The sequence below is a fragment of the Manis javanica genome, chromosome 5, assembly GCF_040802235.1.
Source record: "Manis javanica isolate MJ-LG chromosome 5, MJ_LKY, whole genome shotgun sequence".
Lineage (NCBI taxonomy): Eukaryota > Metazoa > Chordata > Mammalia > Pholidota > Manidae > Manis > Manis javanica.
The window spans coordinates 106395748-106413745 of NC_133160.1; the positions used below are offsets into that span (position 1 = coordinate 106395748).

At 36.2% G+C, this 17998-nt stretch overlaps 1 protein-coding gene across 8 annotated transcripts in view; it reads left to right on the forward strand.

Annotated features, from left to right (window-relative positions):
• Positions 1 to 17998, forward strand: part of LIN54 (lin-54 DREAM MuvB core complex component) — a 79611-nt gene that overhangs the window by 1688 nt on the left and 59925 nt on the right. For 2 of the 8 annotated variants that reach the window (XM_017675394.3, XM_037021173.2), the window contains 2 exons: positions 11288 to 12003; positions 15785 to 15908. In XM_017675394.3, coding sequence (XP_017530883.1) covers positions 11320 to 12003; positions 15785 to 15908 — 808 coding nt within the window. In that variant the 5' untranslated portion in view covers positions 11288 to 11319. Of the gene's footprint in view, positions 1 to 434; positions 782 to 11287; positions 12004 to 15784; positions 15909 to 17998 lie in introns of those variants that run through there. The other 6 variants (XM_017675398.3, XM_017675396.3, XM_017675393.3 and 3 more) reach the window with 5 other exon arrangements.

Consider the following 17998-nt stretch of genomic DNA (forward strand, 5'->3'; position numbering starts at 1 on the left):
GCCTACGGTGGAGGAATACGTCAAAGGTGGTTGAATGACATCAAGCAAAGGTCTTGATCATGTTTTTAGTGTCTGAAATGGATGTAATGGATAAAACGCATTCCATAAGTTCTCTCAAGTTGCTTTTCTGAAAATGAAAGAGTTTGAGTTCTTTATTGTCCTTATGCCACCTTCCGCAAGGCTTTTGCTTTTCAAAACAAAAATATGCGGGACTTGGGACTTCGCAGGTAACGCGATTTCCTTTTGCGTTGCTGAGTGCTGGCAGAAGCATCGTGTTCGTGGTGGGGTGAAGGGTCTCGGCGCGGGCTGTGTGCATTTGTATCTCCCTGTGCGTTTGAAGGTTGGCGGGGCGGGCGGGAGGCTTCCCCGGATATGTGGGTGTGCGCCTCTGGAGAGGGGAGGGCCGGGGAGGGGAGGAGGAGGAAGAAGGGGGAGGTTTCTGGCGGCGGCGGCGGCGGCGGCGGCGGCCCGGGCTCGGGCTGTCGGGGAAGCTGCTGAGCTGTGATGGTGATGACGAGGTGAAAATGGCGGATCTTTCGAAATACAATCCCGGCCGCTGACATACCAGAGGCGGCGGCAGCGGCGGCGTTGCCACCGGGGCTCCGTCCTCGGCCCCTGGGTCCCCTGTAGCGCTCTAGTTCGGGCAAACTGGGAAAGGAAGCGGCTGGCCGGAGCTACCGTGTGCAGGCAAAACAAGCACCTCCCGGGCTCGGAATTGCCCGGGACCTTCTGGAGCCCCCACCTCGGAGCCGAAGGGAGGAGAAAGAGGCAGCCGCTGGAGGTAGAAGAGAAGGGGGTACCCGAGGGCTTCTCTGTCTTGAGATCTCTTCTTTTGGTGGTGGTGGATGGGGGAGGAATTGCGTTGTGGATCAAGGAAAGGCTAGTCCGGAGTGCAAAGAATCAGAAGCCTCGTAATGACATCAACATTATTCTTTGAGTGTTAAGAGGGCTCGAGTTTGCTCTTATACCTAAGGCTGCTGCTGAGGCCTAGAGGAACCGCTAGCAGTTACCATGATTTCCTGATTTGATATTTAAAATATCCACTGTGGCTGGTATTTGTTTGATGATGTTCATCAGTTTATGGGGTTGTAATTTTTTTAGGGAGGCGGAGCATTGACATTTATTCGGCATTTAAGCTCTATGTCTTAGGTCGCAGTCTAACTTGTTGGGGTGTGGATGCACACATTTTTTGAGCATATGGACCAGTTTTGTAACAATTTAAAATGTCTTTTTTTTTGTAATGGCTCTGTCATCCATAGAGTGAACCCATTACCTCTGCAATTTGGCAAATTACAATTGAGATACTGTCAGTCATATTTCATACTCATGTGCAGTACCCCCCCTCCAACCCCCTATCCATTTCACGAGTTAAGAGAATAAAGTTATGGAAGATTTTGCACTAAGTAGATTTTATAATCCAAGTGAAATACAGCTCTGGGATCTCTATTTTGATTCACGAGTTTTACCTTCATTGTTAAGAAGGCAGTTGTGTTGGCTTGATGGAAGCACCTTATGTGAGTACATTAAGTTGGTAAAGATGAATTGAGACTTCTGTTTTATTTTGAATACTGGACTTGCTAGTCCTTTGTTTAAAGAGCTGGAGAATTGCATTGATCGACTTTATGACAGTTACAGTTTAATTTTGTTAGGTTACCTAAAGATCCATGTATGTTTTCAGTTATGCTGTAGATCTCTAAGGAGTCTGTCTGCTTATATACAACAGTAGTGTTACTAAAAGGTTACATGTGAATCGATTTTTACACATTAATTTGGGGCAGTCTGTTTTTTTCCCCCCAGCATTTGTAGTAGAATTTTGAGTCAGTGATACTATGAGCCTGAAAAGAGATGTCAATATTTAAGAAATGCTCACTGGTGATGTTTATGATCAGTAGTAAGTTTTCTTATACAGGTTTCCTACAGAGATGATATACAATATCATACATTATATAGTTTATTCAGATAGGAAATATTTGTATGTATCTATGTATTTGGCTTGGACATTTGGCTTTCACTAACTAGAAGAATAAGAGGCCAAAAAAAAAAAAAACTAGGAGAAATAACAGAGGTACTCAGAAGGTTTAACCATTTTTTTAAAAATCATTTGTCTAATGTTCTTTACATTAAACAATAGGGATTTGGCCCTTTTTTTTTCCTTATAGCTTTTATGTTGCAATACTTTGGTCCATGTCAGCTCAGCTGCTAGTTAGTAGTAAGAGTAAGAATTTAAAAAATAAAATAAAGAGGGAGATTTAAATGTTTTTAAATGCCTTCTTCTTTTAATCACAGAGGGCGGTTGTTTGTGACTCTTTTGTGATTGGCCAGTTTTCAGGTTGTTGTGATTAGAACAATTGTTTCCTAATAATTAGAAGTGTGTTAGAAAGAAATGAAGAGTTATGCCCATGGAGATAGTCCAGTGTCTTTTTTCGGGGAGAAGAGCATTACAGATTTTCAGTACTTTTTTCAAATATTACTGTTGGGTCTCATTGTATGTCTCATACTATGCTAAGGTTATGGGATAAGGCAGTATCATTGCCTCAGGAAACTGTCAATTTAGAAACTGTCAGAGGTAAAGTTGGAAGGATGGGTTGGTTAAGGCTTTAATGCAGAAGGCCTTGAGAGTTACAGAAAAATTTTAAGTAGGAGAGTGACAGCCTCAGAGACACACTTGAGGGATAAATCCTGTAGCTGTTATGTATTATGTGTTGTAAGTTAGAGGAGATGGAGGTAAATTTACCATAGTAGGCTCCAAGCTTTAAGAGATTTGGAAGTTCTTGGTTGCAAACGGGAAAGAGACATTGTGAATGTGTAATCTGCATGATATATGACAGGTTAATTGTTCAGTGGATAGACATCAAAATTGACAAGATCTTATACCCTGCTGTTTGATAGAATATTGAATGCCATTAAAAAAAGAGAAATCAGTTGCTAATTTAAAGAAAGAGGAAAATAATTTTCATTTGAGTTACCAGATACCACATAACTGTCTTCACAGTAACCCTGCAACTAAACTGAGGCTTAGAGAGATTATTGCTTAGAGTCACATGTTGAACAACTAGGAGAGCCAACATTTGGAAATCATCTTTCTGATTTGAATCCCTATGTTTTTACCACCATGTTAATCTTAAGCATGCCTTTCAAGGGAAAAAAAACATTGTACATAAATATACATTTGGTATGCTTATTGTTTTTATGCAAGTATAAAACAAATATATAAATGAAATAGAAACAAAACTATAAAACCAGTAAAACAATTTAAATTTAGGTTGATGGATGATATTGTTCTGCTGAAATGAAATCTTTCTTTGCATAGTGAATATACCTTGGCAAGGTGTGCAGTTTTTTTATGTACTATATATCCTATGATAACCCAATTCCTGTACCACTTTTTTGTGATTGAATGCTGCTTGCAGTGCTTTACCCCTCAAGTCACAGGTTAGGTGGTTTGGCTTTCACTTGGCATAAATATATCATTTACCTTATAAGATCCTTCTGTGCCTTTTTCTTTCTTCTACCCTAATTCTAGTACCATTGATTATGAGTATGATGAGGTGGTTTTCCAGATGATACAGAATATACTTCTTAAAATATATTACCAAATACAAATACAAACTTTTCAAATCCTCCTCAGGACTCACAGTTTAGAGTCCACTGCTTCTAGTTTAGCTTGAAAAATGTAGTTCTATATCTAGGTTTTGAGTGGATGATATTAAATTTTAGAAATCATGGCCAAAATCCAAATGGTATAGTTAACCAGTTAGCTGGTGGTAAGCTCTAGGTACAAAAGTATAGTTCTTAAACATCAGATATTTCTGTCTGAACACCTGACAAATTACTCATCGGTAATATGGTGATAGCCAACCACTTACTTCATATTATTATGTGCTGGAACGAATACAGTTCACCCAAGTTGTCTTCTACCTATAATTAAGAAAAGAACAGTGTTTTAGCACTGGTAATATTCTGTAAGAAACTCTTTAAAAATGTGTGAAAGCATAGAGTCCTTGTCATTTCTGTCTTTCATTATTTTTTATTTTATATTTAATTCATTTCTTTTCATCATCACTGTCCTATTTATCTGTGTCTTAAACTAACTGGCCTCCCTGCCTCCAGTCCAATAAAATATTGAGATAAAGTTAATCCTCCCAAAGTACAACTGTGGTCATGCCATTCTTTTATTAATTTCTAAGCTCTGTCAGGGCAAGGTTAATTTCCATAGTGCCCTCCATAAAGTTGGAAAGCAGTATTTGTTAATTAAATAACTGATAAAAATCATAAGCTAGTTAAAAATGAAGAGAACTATGTGGATTTTAGGATGGAATGTAACTATTGAGGATATTGGTTAAAAGCTAAATCTGAGTATCTGAAAGTTTACTTGAAAAGGAGTTTCTTGATCTGTTAGTGTGTCTTATGATGATGTGAGTTTATTTAATTTGAAGTATTGTGAAGTCTCAACATTGTACAAGCTTACCCTACTCAAATAGACAAACCATAGTTATCTTTCAGAACCTAGTGTAAGTAATGCTAGAGTTTTAGATGACACACCTTCTCCATGACTCATTTATGCATTTTTCAGGTTTGTTTTGAGAAATTTACAGGTTTATTTGCCAGCTCTGTATTCTGGGGATAAGGGATAAAGTGGTGATGACAGACAAGTCCCTGTCCTCATGGAACATTCTAAAGGAGGGACAGACTATAAACAAAGACTTTCTGATTGTGGTAGATGCTATGATGGAAATACCAGGGTAATTGAATAAATAGAATACCTAGGGCAGTAAAGATGAGAGGGGGTTGCTGTCTTAAATATATATTATAAGCATAGTACAATTGAGACATTTAGAAATCATTAAACTTTCTGAAATGAGTGAAATCTTTAACATTCATTAGACTTAAACCAGCCAACTGTGTTCAACTGTGAATGTTGAAACTCAATGTATTGGCTTCCTGAATTGTACTTTGCCTTCGGACTTTGTTTTATGAGCTAAAATATTGGCAGCATGGGGAATGCATTATATGTTCTGTATTCTCTTCCTACCATACCTTGACAGGTAACCGTTTGCACAGATGAGGTGAACTAAAGTGTCTCAGTGCTGTTGGCTTGTGAAGATCCTCTGTTTTCTTGGAGTGGTCCTCAACACAGGGGTGACAAGGTGGCATGTACTAGTACATATCTTCCATTCCTAAGGGATAAAATTAGAGTGATGATTCATGTAACTAGATGGCCAAACCCTTTCCTGCAATGCCCACAAGCTCCGTTTGAAAGTTTTTCTTAGCGTAGGCCATCGTGCCCTGCATGTGACCCTGATTGAAACAGATATGGATGTCTAATCATAAAGCAGTTCTCATAGTCTGCTCAGCAGCTTATGAGGTGTGCTGGCTGCAGAACTCTGCACAGCTCCATATACTACATAGAGACTGGCCAAACCAATCAGACCTCTTCTTGTTAGAGGTTTGAACTTACTCCTAGTTCAAAGACATACTCTAGTCCTGTAACTCCTAGTCTCTTTTAAGAAGACCAATAAAAAGATGTATTCTTCCTGATAAACAAAACTTCAAAATATATGAAATAAAAAGCACGAAAGAAGAAATAAACAAATCCACAATCATATTTGGGGATTTCAACAGCCTTTCTCAGTAGTTGATAGAAGAGGAAAATATAAGCGTATAGATGATGTGAACAACATCATCAACCAGGCTGACCTAGTTGACATTTATAGGACACTCCCCTAGCGACTGCAGAGCGCGTATTCATTGCACGTGCACATGCAGCACTCACCAAGACAGACCATATCATGAGCCACAAAATAAGTCTCTAATTTAAAATAATGGATATGTTATAATGGATTGTATTCTCTGACAAATAAGAGGAGTAAATTAGGAATCAGTAATAAGACAGAAAACCCCAAATATTTTGGAATTACATAGCACACTTCTTTATTTTCCATGTGTCAAAGATGAAATCACAGGAATCTTTGGAAAACATTTGTAACGAATGATAATAAAAATGTATTGAAATCCAAAGAATGCAACTAAAACAGCATTGGGGGAAGTTTTTAACATTAAGTGCTTCTTTTAGAAAGAAGAAAGCTTTAAAATCAGTGATTTAAACCAAGGATTGAAAAAAGTTTTTCTATAAAGAGCCAGATAACAATTATCTTAGACTTTGCAGGCCATGTAAATCTGTCTAACATAGTGAAAAAAATGTATGTGTGTACATATTTCCAATTATTTAAAGATGTAAAAATTATTCTTAGCTGGTTAAGCAATATATAAACAGACCGTGGGCTTGATTTGGTCTATAGTTTAGAGTTTGCTGAACCCTGATCTGTGCTTCTATCTTAAGCTTCTAGAAAAAGAACAGATTAAGCCTAGAGTAAGCAAGGAAGGAGATAGAAGTAACAGTTAAATAAAAAATGGACAAAGAATTAAGAAAATCAGTATGGCCGAAATGGTTCTTTAAAAAGAAAGATCCATAAAATTGATAAATCTCCAGCCAGACTTATCAGGAAAAAAAAGGAGAGAAATTATCAAGTGAGGAATGAAGAGTTGACATTTCTATAGGACATTAAAAGAATATTATGTATAACTTAAATAAATGTGGCAACTTAGATGAAATAGATTCCTTGAAGGACACAAACTGTCATATTAGAGGTTACTTAAGAAGAAACAGATAACCTGAATAACCCTATGTCTAATAAAGAAATTGAATTTATAGTTAATAACCTTCCCACAAGAGAGCTCTATTTCTAGATGTCTTCACCAGTGAGTTTTAGCAAACCTTTCGGGAAGAAATAGTAACAATTCTATCCAGATATTTCCTGAAAATTGAAGAGGAGGGAACAAACCCCAACTCATTTATTATCCCCAGACAGCCACTACAAGGAAAAACAAAAACAAAAAACTACAGAACAACATCCCTTATGAGCATAGACAAAAATGCTTAAGAAAATATTAGTAGGCTTATGGCGAGCTGCTAGCTGCCATCTCTTGCCTTGTATAAGAACTTGGGTTCATTGTAATTAAATATCAATCTAATTACTTGAGAAAAAAATATTAGCAAATAGAATTTGGCAATATATACAAAGTATAATACATCATAAGTAACTAGGGTTTGTTTCAGGAATGCAAAATTGGCTTAGTAATAAAAAATACGAATCAGTACAGTTCACAGAGTAAGAGTATTTTAGCCATATGATTATTTCAGCAGTTGCAGGAAAAGCATATGACAGAATTAAATAGCTATTTATGATATTAAAAAACTCCACAAAATGGGAATATAAGTAAGCTTCTTCAACGTGGTAAAGGGAGTTCATAAAAAACCTACAACTAACAGGTAAGACAAGGCAAAAATATCTGCTCTCATCACACTGGGGGGTCCTAGCCAGCACAGTAACACAAGGAAAAGAGAAGACAGGCAGATTGGACAGGAATAAATACAAACATTAGTCTCAGACAGCAATAGATTATCTCTGTAGAAAATCCTAAGGAATTTACATCGAAAGGCTGTTAGAATTAATAAGTGAGTTTAGCTAATTGTAGGATACATGGACAATATTTTTAAAAATCAGTTGGATTTCTGTGTACTAGCGATTGAAAAATGGAAAAAAAAGCCATTTATAATACATCAAAAAACATGAAACAGGGATAAATTTAACAAAATACGTGTATAGGACCTGTACACTTGAAGTATAAAACATTGCTAAGATAAATAATCAGAATCACATAGATAAATAGATTAAATAGAGAAATATACTGTTGGGAGAGTTTTTCATTGGTCTGCATTTCTGCACCTCTTGCAGGAAAGGCAGTAGGGGTCCTTTTAAATGATCTTTTCCAGGTGTTTGTGTCGCATACAACCTTAGATGAAAGAAGTAGTGACTCCTGCTATAGCAAAGGGCTGATTTGTTTATGGTCCAGTATAAAGAGGGTACTATCTCCCTCTGGACAAAGGGCAGGTGTGCTTTAGTCCATCACAAGTGATTCCAGTTCCCTGAGTTCAGAGTTCCTCAGTTGTGATGCAGACATCCTCTGCCTCGGCCTCTCTATGTCCGCCCTGTGGACTTGGAAGCAGCAGGAGAAGTGACAGACACATGATGCGAAGTTCCTTGCTGTGCTGTGAATAGTAAGTCCTGTGTTTCTGACCTAGGACTACTGTGTGGCTTGCCAGTGTCCATGATACAAAAACAAGTTAACTTGGTTAGCTTGCAAGGTGGGTCTAAAATCCCAGACCCCTTGCCATCTTGACAAGGATGGAGCGCTGGCAGACATGGCTTTCTGAAAGAGGCAGGTTAAAGGCCTTTTGGGCTGGGTTAGGGGATGTGAAAGCACTGTGGCATCTGGCAGTGAGTGCTCTCACTGAAGTGGTGGACAAAGATGGCAGGGGCAGGAGGTGTAAGAGTCCTCCAGTGTTCTACTTGTTAATGAATGTTGAGGGGCTGAGCTGAGAGAGAGCCCAAATGATTCTTTGGTTATTGTGCACTCCATGGCCCTAGCTGAAAGGCAGTGTGACTGGAGCTGCTGAGTTAAGGAGTCCCTAAAGCTGAGAAAATGGTGTCAGAAATTGGTGTTCAGTTCAGCTGTAAGTGTGGGTGCTTGAAACTGAAAGTAAACGCACTATCAGGCCACAGGCCACTATCTCTCTCTGTGACCTGACTATTCCCTCCTCCTACACCTTGACTTCAGGTGCTTTAAGGAGAAAGGTGAGGAAGGGTTGGACTGATGTCTCCCTGTCCTTTAGAGGGACCAAAGGCCATACTCAGTGTGTCTGAATTCATTGGGGAACTTCAGGGAGAGAAGGAAGTCTTAACTTTTACGGCTCTGTTACATACTGGCACCCAAGTCATCTTTCTACCTTGTTATGTTGGGAATGGAGTGTTCAGATGTAACTGATGGGGCTTGGGCGAGGTTTGTAGCAGGGAAAAGAAGCTGACTTAGCATTGTGGGTAGGACCCACTGTTGTTGTATACCAACCATTGTGGCTTCCATTGATGAGGGTGTATTTCGTGTTGATGTTTTTAACATACCTATACTGTAAATGCCCCTAAGTGTCAAAGAGGATTCTGCTGATCAGGAGGAGCTACATATAGATGCATACTGGTACTTTGGGGTCCTAGTGATCCCTTTGAGATACAAATTATTGTGACTCATGATTATGCAATATGTGTAAAGAACTCATTCAACTCAATAAGAAGACAAAACCCAGGATCTTTAAAACATGGCAAAAGATATTAACAGGCACTTTATACAGAAGATTAAGAAATAGACAATAAGCATAATAAAATACTCAATATGATTGGTCACCTGGGATTAATAATTAAAACCACAATGAGGTATCACCTCACACCCACCAGAATGACTAAAATTAAAAACACTGACAATACCAACTGTTGGCAAGGATGTAGAGCAGCTGAAACTCTCATATATTACTGGTAGGAATATAAAATGGCCCAGCCAAGTTGAGAAATAGTTTGGCTGTTTCAAGCATAGTTAAAAATAAACTTAGCTTATGACCTAGCAAGTCCACTATTAGGTATTTATTCAAAAGAAAGGAAAGTAAGTATCCATAAAAAACTTGAGTTTGAATGTTCATAGGAGTAGTATTTGTAAGAGTCCCAAACTAGAAACAATCCAGTGTCCACCAATAGGTGAATGGATAAACAAATCATGGTAGATTCATACGATGAAGTATTACTCAGCAGTAAAAAGGAGCAGAATTATGAAGTGCCAAGAGTAAAGATATAAATAAAGAATAAAGATAAATCCCAATGTGTTGAGGGAAAAGCTTATACTATAATGATTCCTTGATATCATAAGCACATAATATATGATTCCATTTATGGGAAGTTCTAGAATAGACAAAAATGCAAAGTAATCCATAGTGATAAAATAGATCAGTGGTAGTGTAGGGTAGGATTTTGGTGTAGGGACTGACTATAAAGGGATAGATTTATTTTTTTGTGTTTTGAAACACCAGTGGTAAAAATTTAAGGCATTGTAATTTTGTGATTTAAACTGTGAATTTTGGTGGTGTAAAATTCCAACCCGGGCTCTACCATTTACTAGCTATGTGACCTTGGGCAAATATTTAACCTTTCTAAGTTTCTTCATCTGTAAATGAGGGTGATAGTGGTACTATCTCAGAGTTGTGAGGATAAACTACACTATGCCATCATTAGTAGATAGTAAGCACTCAATAGCGATGATTAATTTTGGCAATATTAGTATTGGTCAGTGCTAACAATTATAATCTGCTACTCAGTCTGTTACTCTTAATCTTGGAAAGAGTATTGCATTGCTATGTTTTTAAAAAGGGAAGAAAGAATTGCTGATTAGGTTCCTATGGATCCTTGATGTTGTATGGGTAAGTAACTTACTGCTATTTAGTCAGTCATGAGAATGATGTACTCTCTTAAATATGTGAAGATGATGGTATTGACTCCTTTATTAGTCACCTGGGAATTGCAAATTATTAGAAGTTATGCATAACCTTTGGCTAAAAGCATCAAAGTTCTGATTTGTTCATAACCTGCTTTATTATTGTTGCCATTTTTTTTCTTGGAGATTGGCTGTATACTCCTAAATGGTTCTTTTTTTGATATTTTAAATGACTGAGGAGGATTTAAGAATCTTCTTTCCAAATGAGGGTTTCTTTGATATGAAGTTGATTGATCAAACTTGGGCCATATAAGCCCTTTGATCTGCAGTTGATGAGATAGATTACTCTAGAAACTCCTTCAACATCGAGTATTTAATGGATTTTTATAAATGTAAAGTACCCTCATTTGGGACCTAGCTCACTGAAGATTTGAAGAAATTTTCCAATATCTATTTGTATTTAAATCTTCATTTCCTTGTGTAAATCCTCAGTTTTCAAGTCTGTCAATAGGGGAAAAAAAACTGGGAAGAAGTAAGATGATCAGACATGTCAAAGATTTTAAAGTTTCAAGAGCATGCCTTGGAAAGGAGTTTCCTGTAATTATGTGACTTCCTGTTGCCTGAATGCAGTATACTTTTGGGTTGAGGAATGGTGAATGAGAATGTTTGCTTCTAGTTATATGTCCCATATGACATACTTTTCAGGTTCTTGAAGATTGAGGATGTGTTAAAGTGGTTTAACCCAAATACCCATGAAGTGGTTTAACCCAAATAACCATAATACCAAATATCCTTCATTCAGCTATATATCCATAAAAAATCAATTATTTTGGCATTTGCATTTTTCTGGAATAATTTTTTTCTTTAATCTGTTTTGAAACCTAGTAATGTACTCATTTTTCAATTTTTATTGCAGCGCCTGATCAACTTTCTAACAGGAGAGCGATCATGGAGGTGGTGCCAGCTGAGGTGAATAGTTTGCTTCCAGAGGAGATAATGGACACTGGTATAACTTTAGTGGATGATGATAGTATTGAGGCTGTTATTGTTTCATCCCCAATTCCCATGGAGACAGAACTGGAAGAAATTGTCAACATAAATTCTACTGGTGACTCTGCAGCCACGCCCATTTCCACGGAACCAATCACAGTGTACAGTAACCACACTAACCAAGTTGCAGTGAATACCACAATTACTAAAGCAGATTCTAATACCACAGTGAAACCAGCTTTTCCAAGTGGCCTTCAAAAACTTGGTGCTCAGACTCCTGTGACTATATCAGCCAATCAGATTATTTTAAACAAAGTATCACAGACATCTGATCTTAAACTTGGCAATCAGACCCTTAAACCAGATGGACAGAAGTTAATTTTAACAACTTTGGGCAAGTCTGGTTCACCAATTGTTTTAGCACTACCCCATAGCCAACTACCCCAGGCTCAGAAAGTTACAACTCAGGCCCAGTCAGGAGATGCTAAGTTACCACCGCAGCAAATTAAAGTAGTTACCATTGGAGGGAGGCCAGAGGTGAAACCTGTCATTGGTGTCTCAGCATTGACCCCAGGAAATCAACTGATTAATACTACAACTCAGCCCTCTGTGTTACAGACCCAACAGTTAAAAACAGTACAGGTAAAAAAAATAGGGGGCTTATTAATTAAAATGCATGTTAAAAATTAAATTGATTCGTAGTTGTGTTTGTAGGGTGATTAAATGCATAGTTGTTACTGAATTCTTTTGAATGTTGCTTTTAGTAATTGTATGGTTTTTTTGTAAGGTTTGATATGTCTAATGCTTAGAAAATTTTTGCTAGAGAACTTAGAGCAAACTTAATTTCGGTTAAACTCCAAATTGGTGTATTTATAGCTTTTTCCTCATGTTTAAATGCATTTTATTCTTAGTAGGAGTTTGATTATATGAATGTTCTGCTGGCATTAAGATGACAGAGCTGCTGCTGGGCTGTCATAAAATCATGCAGACATATTTTTTTCAGTTAACAGATGGCCAAAAAAACTTGCTGCTCTGAGAAACCCTTGGAGCCAGTACATAAAGGCCAGTGTGTGCCTCTTCTTTGCAGTTTACTGTTGCCATTACTGATGTTTGCAATGTGGAAGAGGCAGTACGATGTGATGGAAGCTAACACATAGGCTTCAGAGTTGGGCCAACTGGATTTGAGTCACCACCGTGCTACCCTACCACCTTGTAGAACTTTGGACAGGTTACTTATCTTCTCTGACTTTTTGGCTATAGCTGGAAGATGACTATTGATCATGATGAAATACATAGTAAAAGATAGTACGTGATACAGTTCTCAAAACTTTGAGGATCTTGTTATTAGTATGAGTAGGACCTTAAGAAAGAAGGTTAACAGAACATATATTAAGTGGTTTCCAGTTTTTCATGCCCAGTTAGGCCTTGGTCACCATTGTTCTAAGAAATACAGTGATACACTTAATGACCAGGTGAAGTTAAGTGCATTCCTTTTTTGAAAGTTGCCTTTTAGAAAAAGGGAGGAAGCATGAGTTAAGAGGTATGTAAAGAAGTAGAAAGTTTGGAGAACTATCCACTCTCTGCTGGTGCTAGAAATAATATTTTGATTATTATATTGGCAGTATAACTAGAAACTTAGATTCCATGGGCTTTTTATTTAAGAATTTTGTGAGATTTCTCAAACCTTGTAATTTACCCATGTTCCTTGGACCACTCTTAAGTTAAACATTTAGTGCTGTTTTCTTTCTTTGTTGTCATCTCTCACTTATCTCTAGCTTCCTTTTACTTCTTTTGATGGTGAATCTCTTGAATGAGAGGTCCTATCACCATCAAGCAACTTGTCCTCAACTTGTTCTTTCAAATCAGTTTTGAAACTTGTTTTTATTGCTTTACCACAGCTTATCTGGCTTTGGGATGTATATCATAATCATGTTCACAAGAAACTGATAATGTAAATCAGAATGTCATGCTTTTCATTTACAAGTACAATGTATCATACTGTTTCAATGACTAGGTCGCTTGTTCTACTAGTTTTCTACTATAATCCCCTAAGTATTGACAATAAAAGCAAAGGCTGGGATCTAATTCTTCTAACTTCTTTTATTGTTGTTACTTTTATAAAACCTAATTCTATTAAAAAGGTACTTCTATTTTTAAAAAAACCAACAAAACAAAAGAAACTGCATTTAGAATATTGTTCCACTTGTCCAGTTGTTTTTAGGCAACACAAATCTTTCCAACTCAAAAATAATCTTCAAAGCTCTGAAGCACAGAAAAAAAACCAGACAGCTATACATCTAAGTTTCCTTTTTAAGCAGCAGAATATTTGGTCTAGTATTACACAGTGTATATGATTCTCTGGTTCTCTTTCTAGATAGTCCTTAGCATTGTCTTAAGTTTAATCAAAGTACTGAACTGTTAGGGTATGGACAGCAGGTAAGGGTGGAAGAATGATACCCATCTTGAAAAATGAAGGAAAGGTGAGAGTGGAAGCCAGAGGCAGTAACAAAGAGGTATAGTTATACTTAATTAGAGGTCTAAACACTTTCCCATGTTTCTTGTGTGTAGTAGATAAAAGTAATAGGTAACTAGCAGTCTGAACAGCATAACTCCTTACTAGTTCCTGAATCTATACAACACAGTGCCAAAAGTGAACTGCGTGTATTATTTGATCACATATTTGCCTATCTTATTTTGTAAATTTCCTTTCAAAATTTTTGTTTTAATCTGATTAGTTTGTTAAAAATGATTCTTTATGCTTTGCTTTACTTAGTAAAGTGATTTTTAGTTTAGAATCCATTATGCAAAAATCATGCTTCCTTAGCGGAACTGGAAATTGGTATTTTTAGCAATGCTCCACTAAAGAAACAACCACAAGGGGAAGTTGATATTGTTCATTTGAGTAATAATTGTGCTTTTGTTTGTGTTATTTACATTTTTTTCCTGATTGGTGAGTATTCATATAGTGATATGATTGTGAAAAATTAGTTAAAAATGGACAAATACTTTCAGGCTCCTAATCTTTATAGCTAAGATTATTTATTGCAAGACATGAATTTCTAAGAAGATCAATATTTCTGCCTCTTGAGATTATTAACACTAAATCAATAGATGACATATTCTAACTTACTTTAGAGTTTTTTAGGCCTACAAACAGTTGAAAATATATTACCTTTATATCTCCCAAATTGTACTGTTTTTTTAAAGTACAATTATGGGTTATCTAGGTTTGTCAGAGTCTTGCAAACTCTATTTTTAAATATAGTAATAGATCTCCTTGTTTTGTTTTTTTTTAAAGTGATTTGTATTTCATGTATTTTTTTGTTGGTAATATGTTGAGTATAAGAAAATAATATAGTCTGTAAGAAAATGTGTTAATTTAGTTTATAATTTGAGTATAAAGCTGATATTTATGTAATTCTATGATCTGTTAAAGCTTCTGGTATATTTCTGTCATTCAGGTTGGTCATGTTTGTTTATTTTGAGTCAGTATTTCCAATAATAAATAGTACTTCCAATGCCTCAGTTTTTGCCAAAAGATAAAAATGATACTTCCTGCTATAAAAATCTTCGATTTTATCATAGCTAAATTTCTGCTTCAACTTTCAGAAGTATCTGTGTCTTTGCATACATTGATAATTTCAATATAAAAATATTGGTAACTGTACCTTCCTTGATTTGTGGAGAATTTTAGTTCAGGTCAACAGTATGCCAATATATAACCTAAAATCAGAAATGAGTAAAATATAGACCTTCTCTTCAAGGAATTTATAGTCTAGTGAACAGTATTTTAGTTAAGTAATATTTCAGAGGCTTTGCCTTCAGAATAGTTTTTGTTTGTCAAACTTGTCTTGTTATATCTAAGGCATAGACTTGTTCAGTTTTTTGTTTATCTCCCCCTGCTAGATAGACCTAAAGCTGAAGATCTAATCATAAGCCTGTCTTTAAAGTGTATTTATATCTTGCTTTTAGGGGCCATTGTAAATACATTTACAGGTGGCTTCATTATTTGCACTACTTTCTTAATCTACTCCATCATTTTTATTATTGAATAATTTTTTATTTTGAAAATATTGGTATGCCATACTGTTTTATTATCATCAAATGTTTATTGTTAAATAAATATTCATAAACATTATTTTAAAATACTAATTTGTCTTTCATTTTAGGCATATATCCCAGAGACTAAAATAAGGATTTACAAGAAAATGCCAAAGTATTACTATATATTGGTTTAAGGAAGTGCTCATGTTAATATGTTGTCAAGTGACTGCATTTTAAATGTTTTTCACATTAATACTTAGATATATTTTGTTAAGTGAGCTGGTTTCACGTGTGCATCAGTATATCAGTCTTGTCTAATTTTGATTGAATAGGTGTCTTATAGAAACAAATGGTCTTCATAGTTATTTATATATTTCAGATTGCTAAGAAGCCTCGAACACCAACTTCTGGTCCAGTGATCACGAAGCTGATCTTTGCAAAACCAATTAATAGTAAAGCAGTTACAGGACAGACAACTCAAGTATCACCACCAGTCATTGCAGGTTATATTTCTTTATAGTCTATTGAGCTATATATTTGCCTTCCTTTTAGGTTTAAAAAAAGCTGTTCTGCCATCTTCAAATGTTTTAGGGCAATGAGTATAACTTATTATAAATCAAGCTGGTTAATGAGAGATATTACATTTACTAAATGGGTGCATCAAGCAAAATGCCTTATCGCAATCAGTTCATTACTTTAATTTCTTTAATTTTTGGTAGAATTTTACCATGAGAGTAGCAAAGTCTTAAACTCATTAATACAAGCTAACATTTATATAGTGTTTACTGTGTGCCCTGTACTGATCTTAGCTTTTTACATATAGTGAATTATGTAATACTCTGGCAATCCTGTGAGGTAGGTACTATAACAGCTCCATTTTGCCAGTATGTAAACGGAGGCACTCAGCAAATGACTTGAGCTGGGGTTTGAACTCTGGCACTTTGTCTCTAGAGCACATGTGCTAAGTCTAATAGTTTTAAACTAATACCCATGAGAGTATAGTATATCATGGTTTCTGTTTGAATTTTTGGGTTCAGTATTTTAATATGCTCTGTATGCAGTTTTCTATGAACAGAAGACTGTCACATCATTGTAATTACTTAAGTGATAACAAAATTTTAGCTAATTTACCAGCAAATTCCATAGTGTGGCCCAATTCTTTTATTATACACTTTAAAATTTGTAATCGCCAATAACTAGAGCACTTCAGAAATCTTGACTTCAGGTATTTCATTTTCTTTATATTCTAGTTTATCTGCCTTTGTACTCCCACACTAGCAATTCTTTAACTTTGAAATCTCTGATCCATTAACCCTTCTACTTTCTCATAATAATCACCCTCTTCCTGTCCTCAGATTCTTCCTTACTCCATTACTTGGAGTCCATGGCCCATCATTGTCACTCCCTTGCAAACACCACTGATTCTCTTTTCAGGTCTCTTTCTATAATTGGCTTGGTGAAGTCCAGATCTCCTCTTACTGCTTGCCTGGCAAGCAGCTTAATACTGCTAGAGAAAAATCACACCTGTGACTAAAGCCATGGTGACTACTCCTTAATTCAGTGCTATACTAACCTTACTCTTTTCACCAATTAAGAGTCCATTTCCAACTTTTGTTGTGCTAATAGCTTATGGAAGCATCTCTGATGGTAGACTTAATTGAGACTTTCAAATACTAATTACCCTAGATGTGTATTCTTGATGAGGGTACTTCAGATGTTAACTAACCATCCCTCGGGTATATATTTAAAACCACCTGCTATGGTCTTTGATAAATTTACAGACAAAATGTACAAAAATAAAATAATTTATTTATAGACTGTAACAGTAGGCAACTCTGAAGTCAATGGCAGTGATTTATCATTTTTCTGAGACTTTGAATTGTATGTAGTGAGACTTCTCATTTTAACAAGTGGGAGAAGGTGTGGAAAGATTATAGTTTGAGGCAGTGCTGGGTGAGTGAATGTTTTATTTCTCTTTGGGCCCTCAGTAGAGATTTGTAATGGTGTAGGGGGACTGGTGTCTTGAGGGCTGTCATGGAAGGCAGGTTATGGCTCCAGAGGAAAGATTGGAAAGGGTTTGGATTTGGAATTATTTCAACAAGTGGGCTTCAGTTGGCTGAAAGTTAGGAAAGCTTGAATTTATTGCTGAAGAAGGTGCCTCTAGTCACCTGGGAGGTTTTGGGTAGGTAAAGGGAGTTAACCAGGAGGAATATCTCCGTGCAATGTTCTTTACTTTTTTTTGAGTTTGAGAGAATCCCTTAAATTTTTTAATTATGTGGGGAAATTTGAGTGAAACAATTGTGGTTTTGCATAAGTGTCTGAATGGATTTTTGGTTAATGTCAAGATTTCACCTCTCTTATATTTAACTATCATGGCTCTTTGGGTTGTTTATAATGTGTTGCACACCCTAATCATAGCTTCTTCTCCTTTTGATTATAGACCCACTTATTAGCCCTACAAAAATGCATAGAGCTAGACTTCTATTAAATTTCACTAGAATTGCTGGCATTAAATTTGGAGGGATAATTTCTACTTTTAACTAGTTCTTTATAGCCAGCCTTTTAAATTCATAAAAACCAAAATTTAAACCAC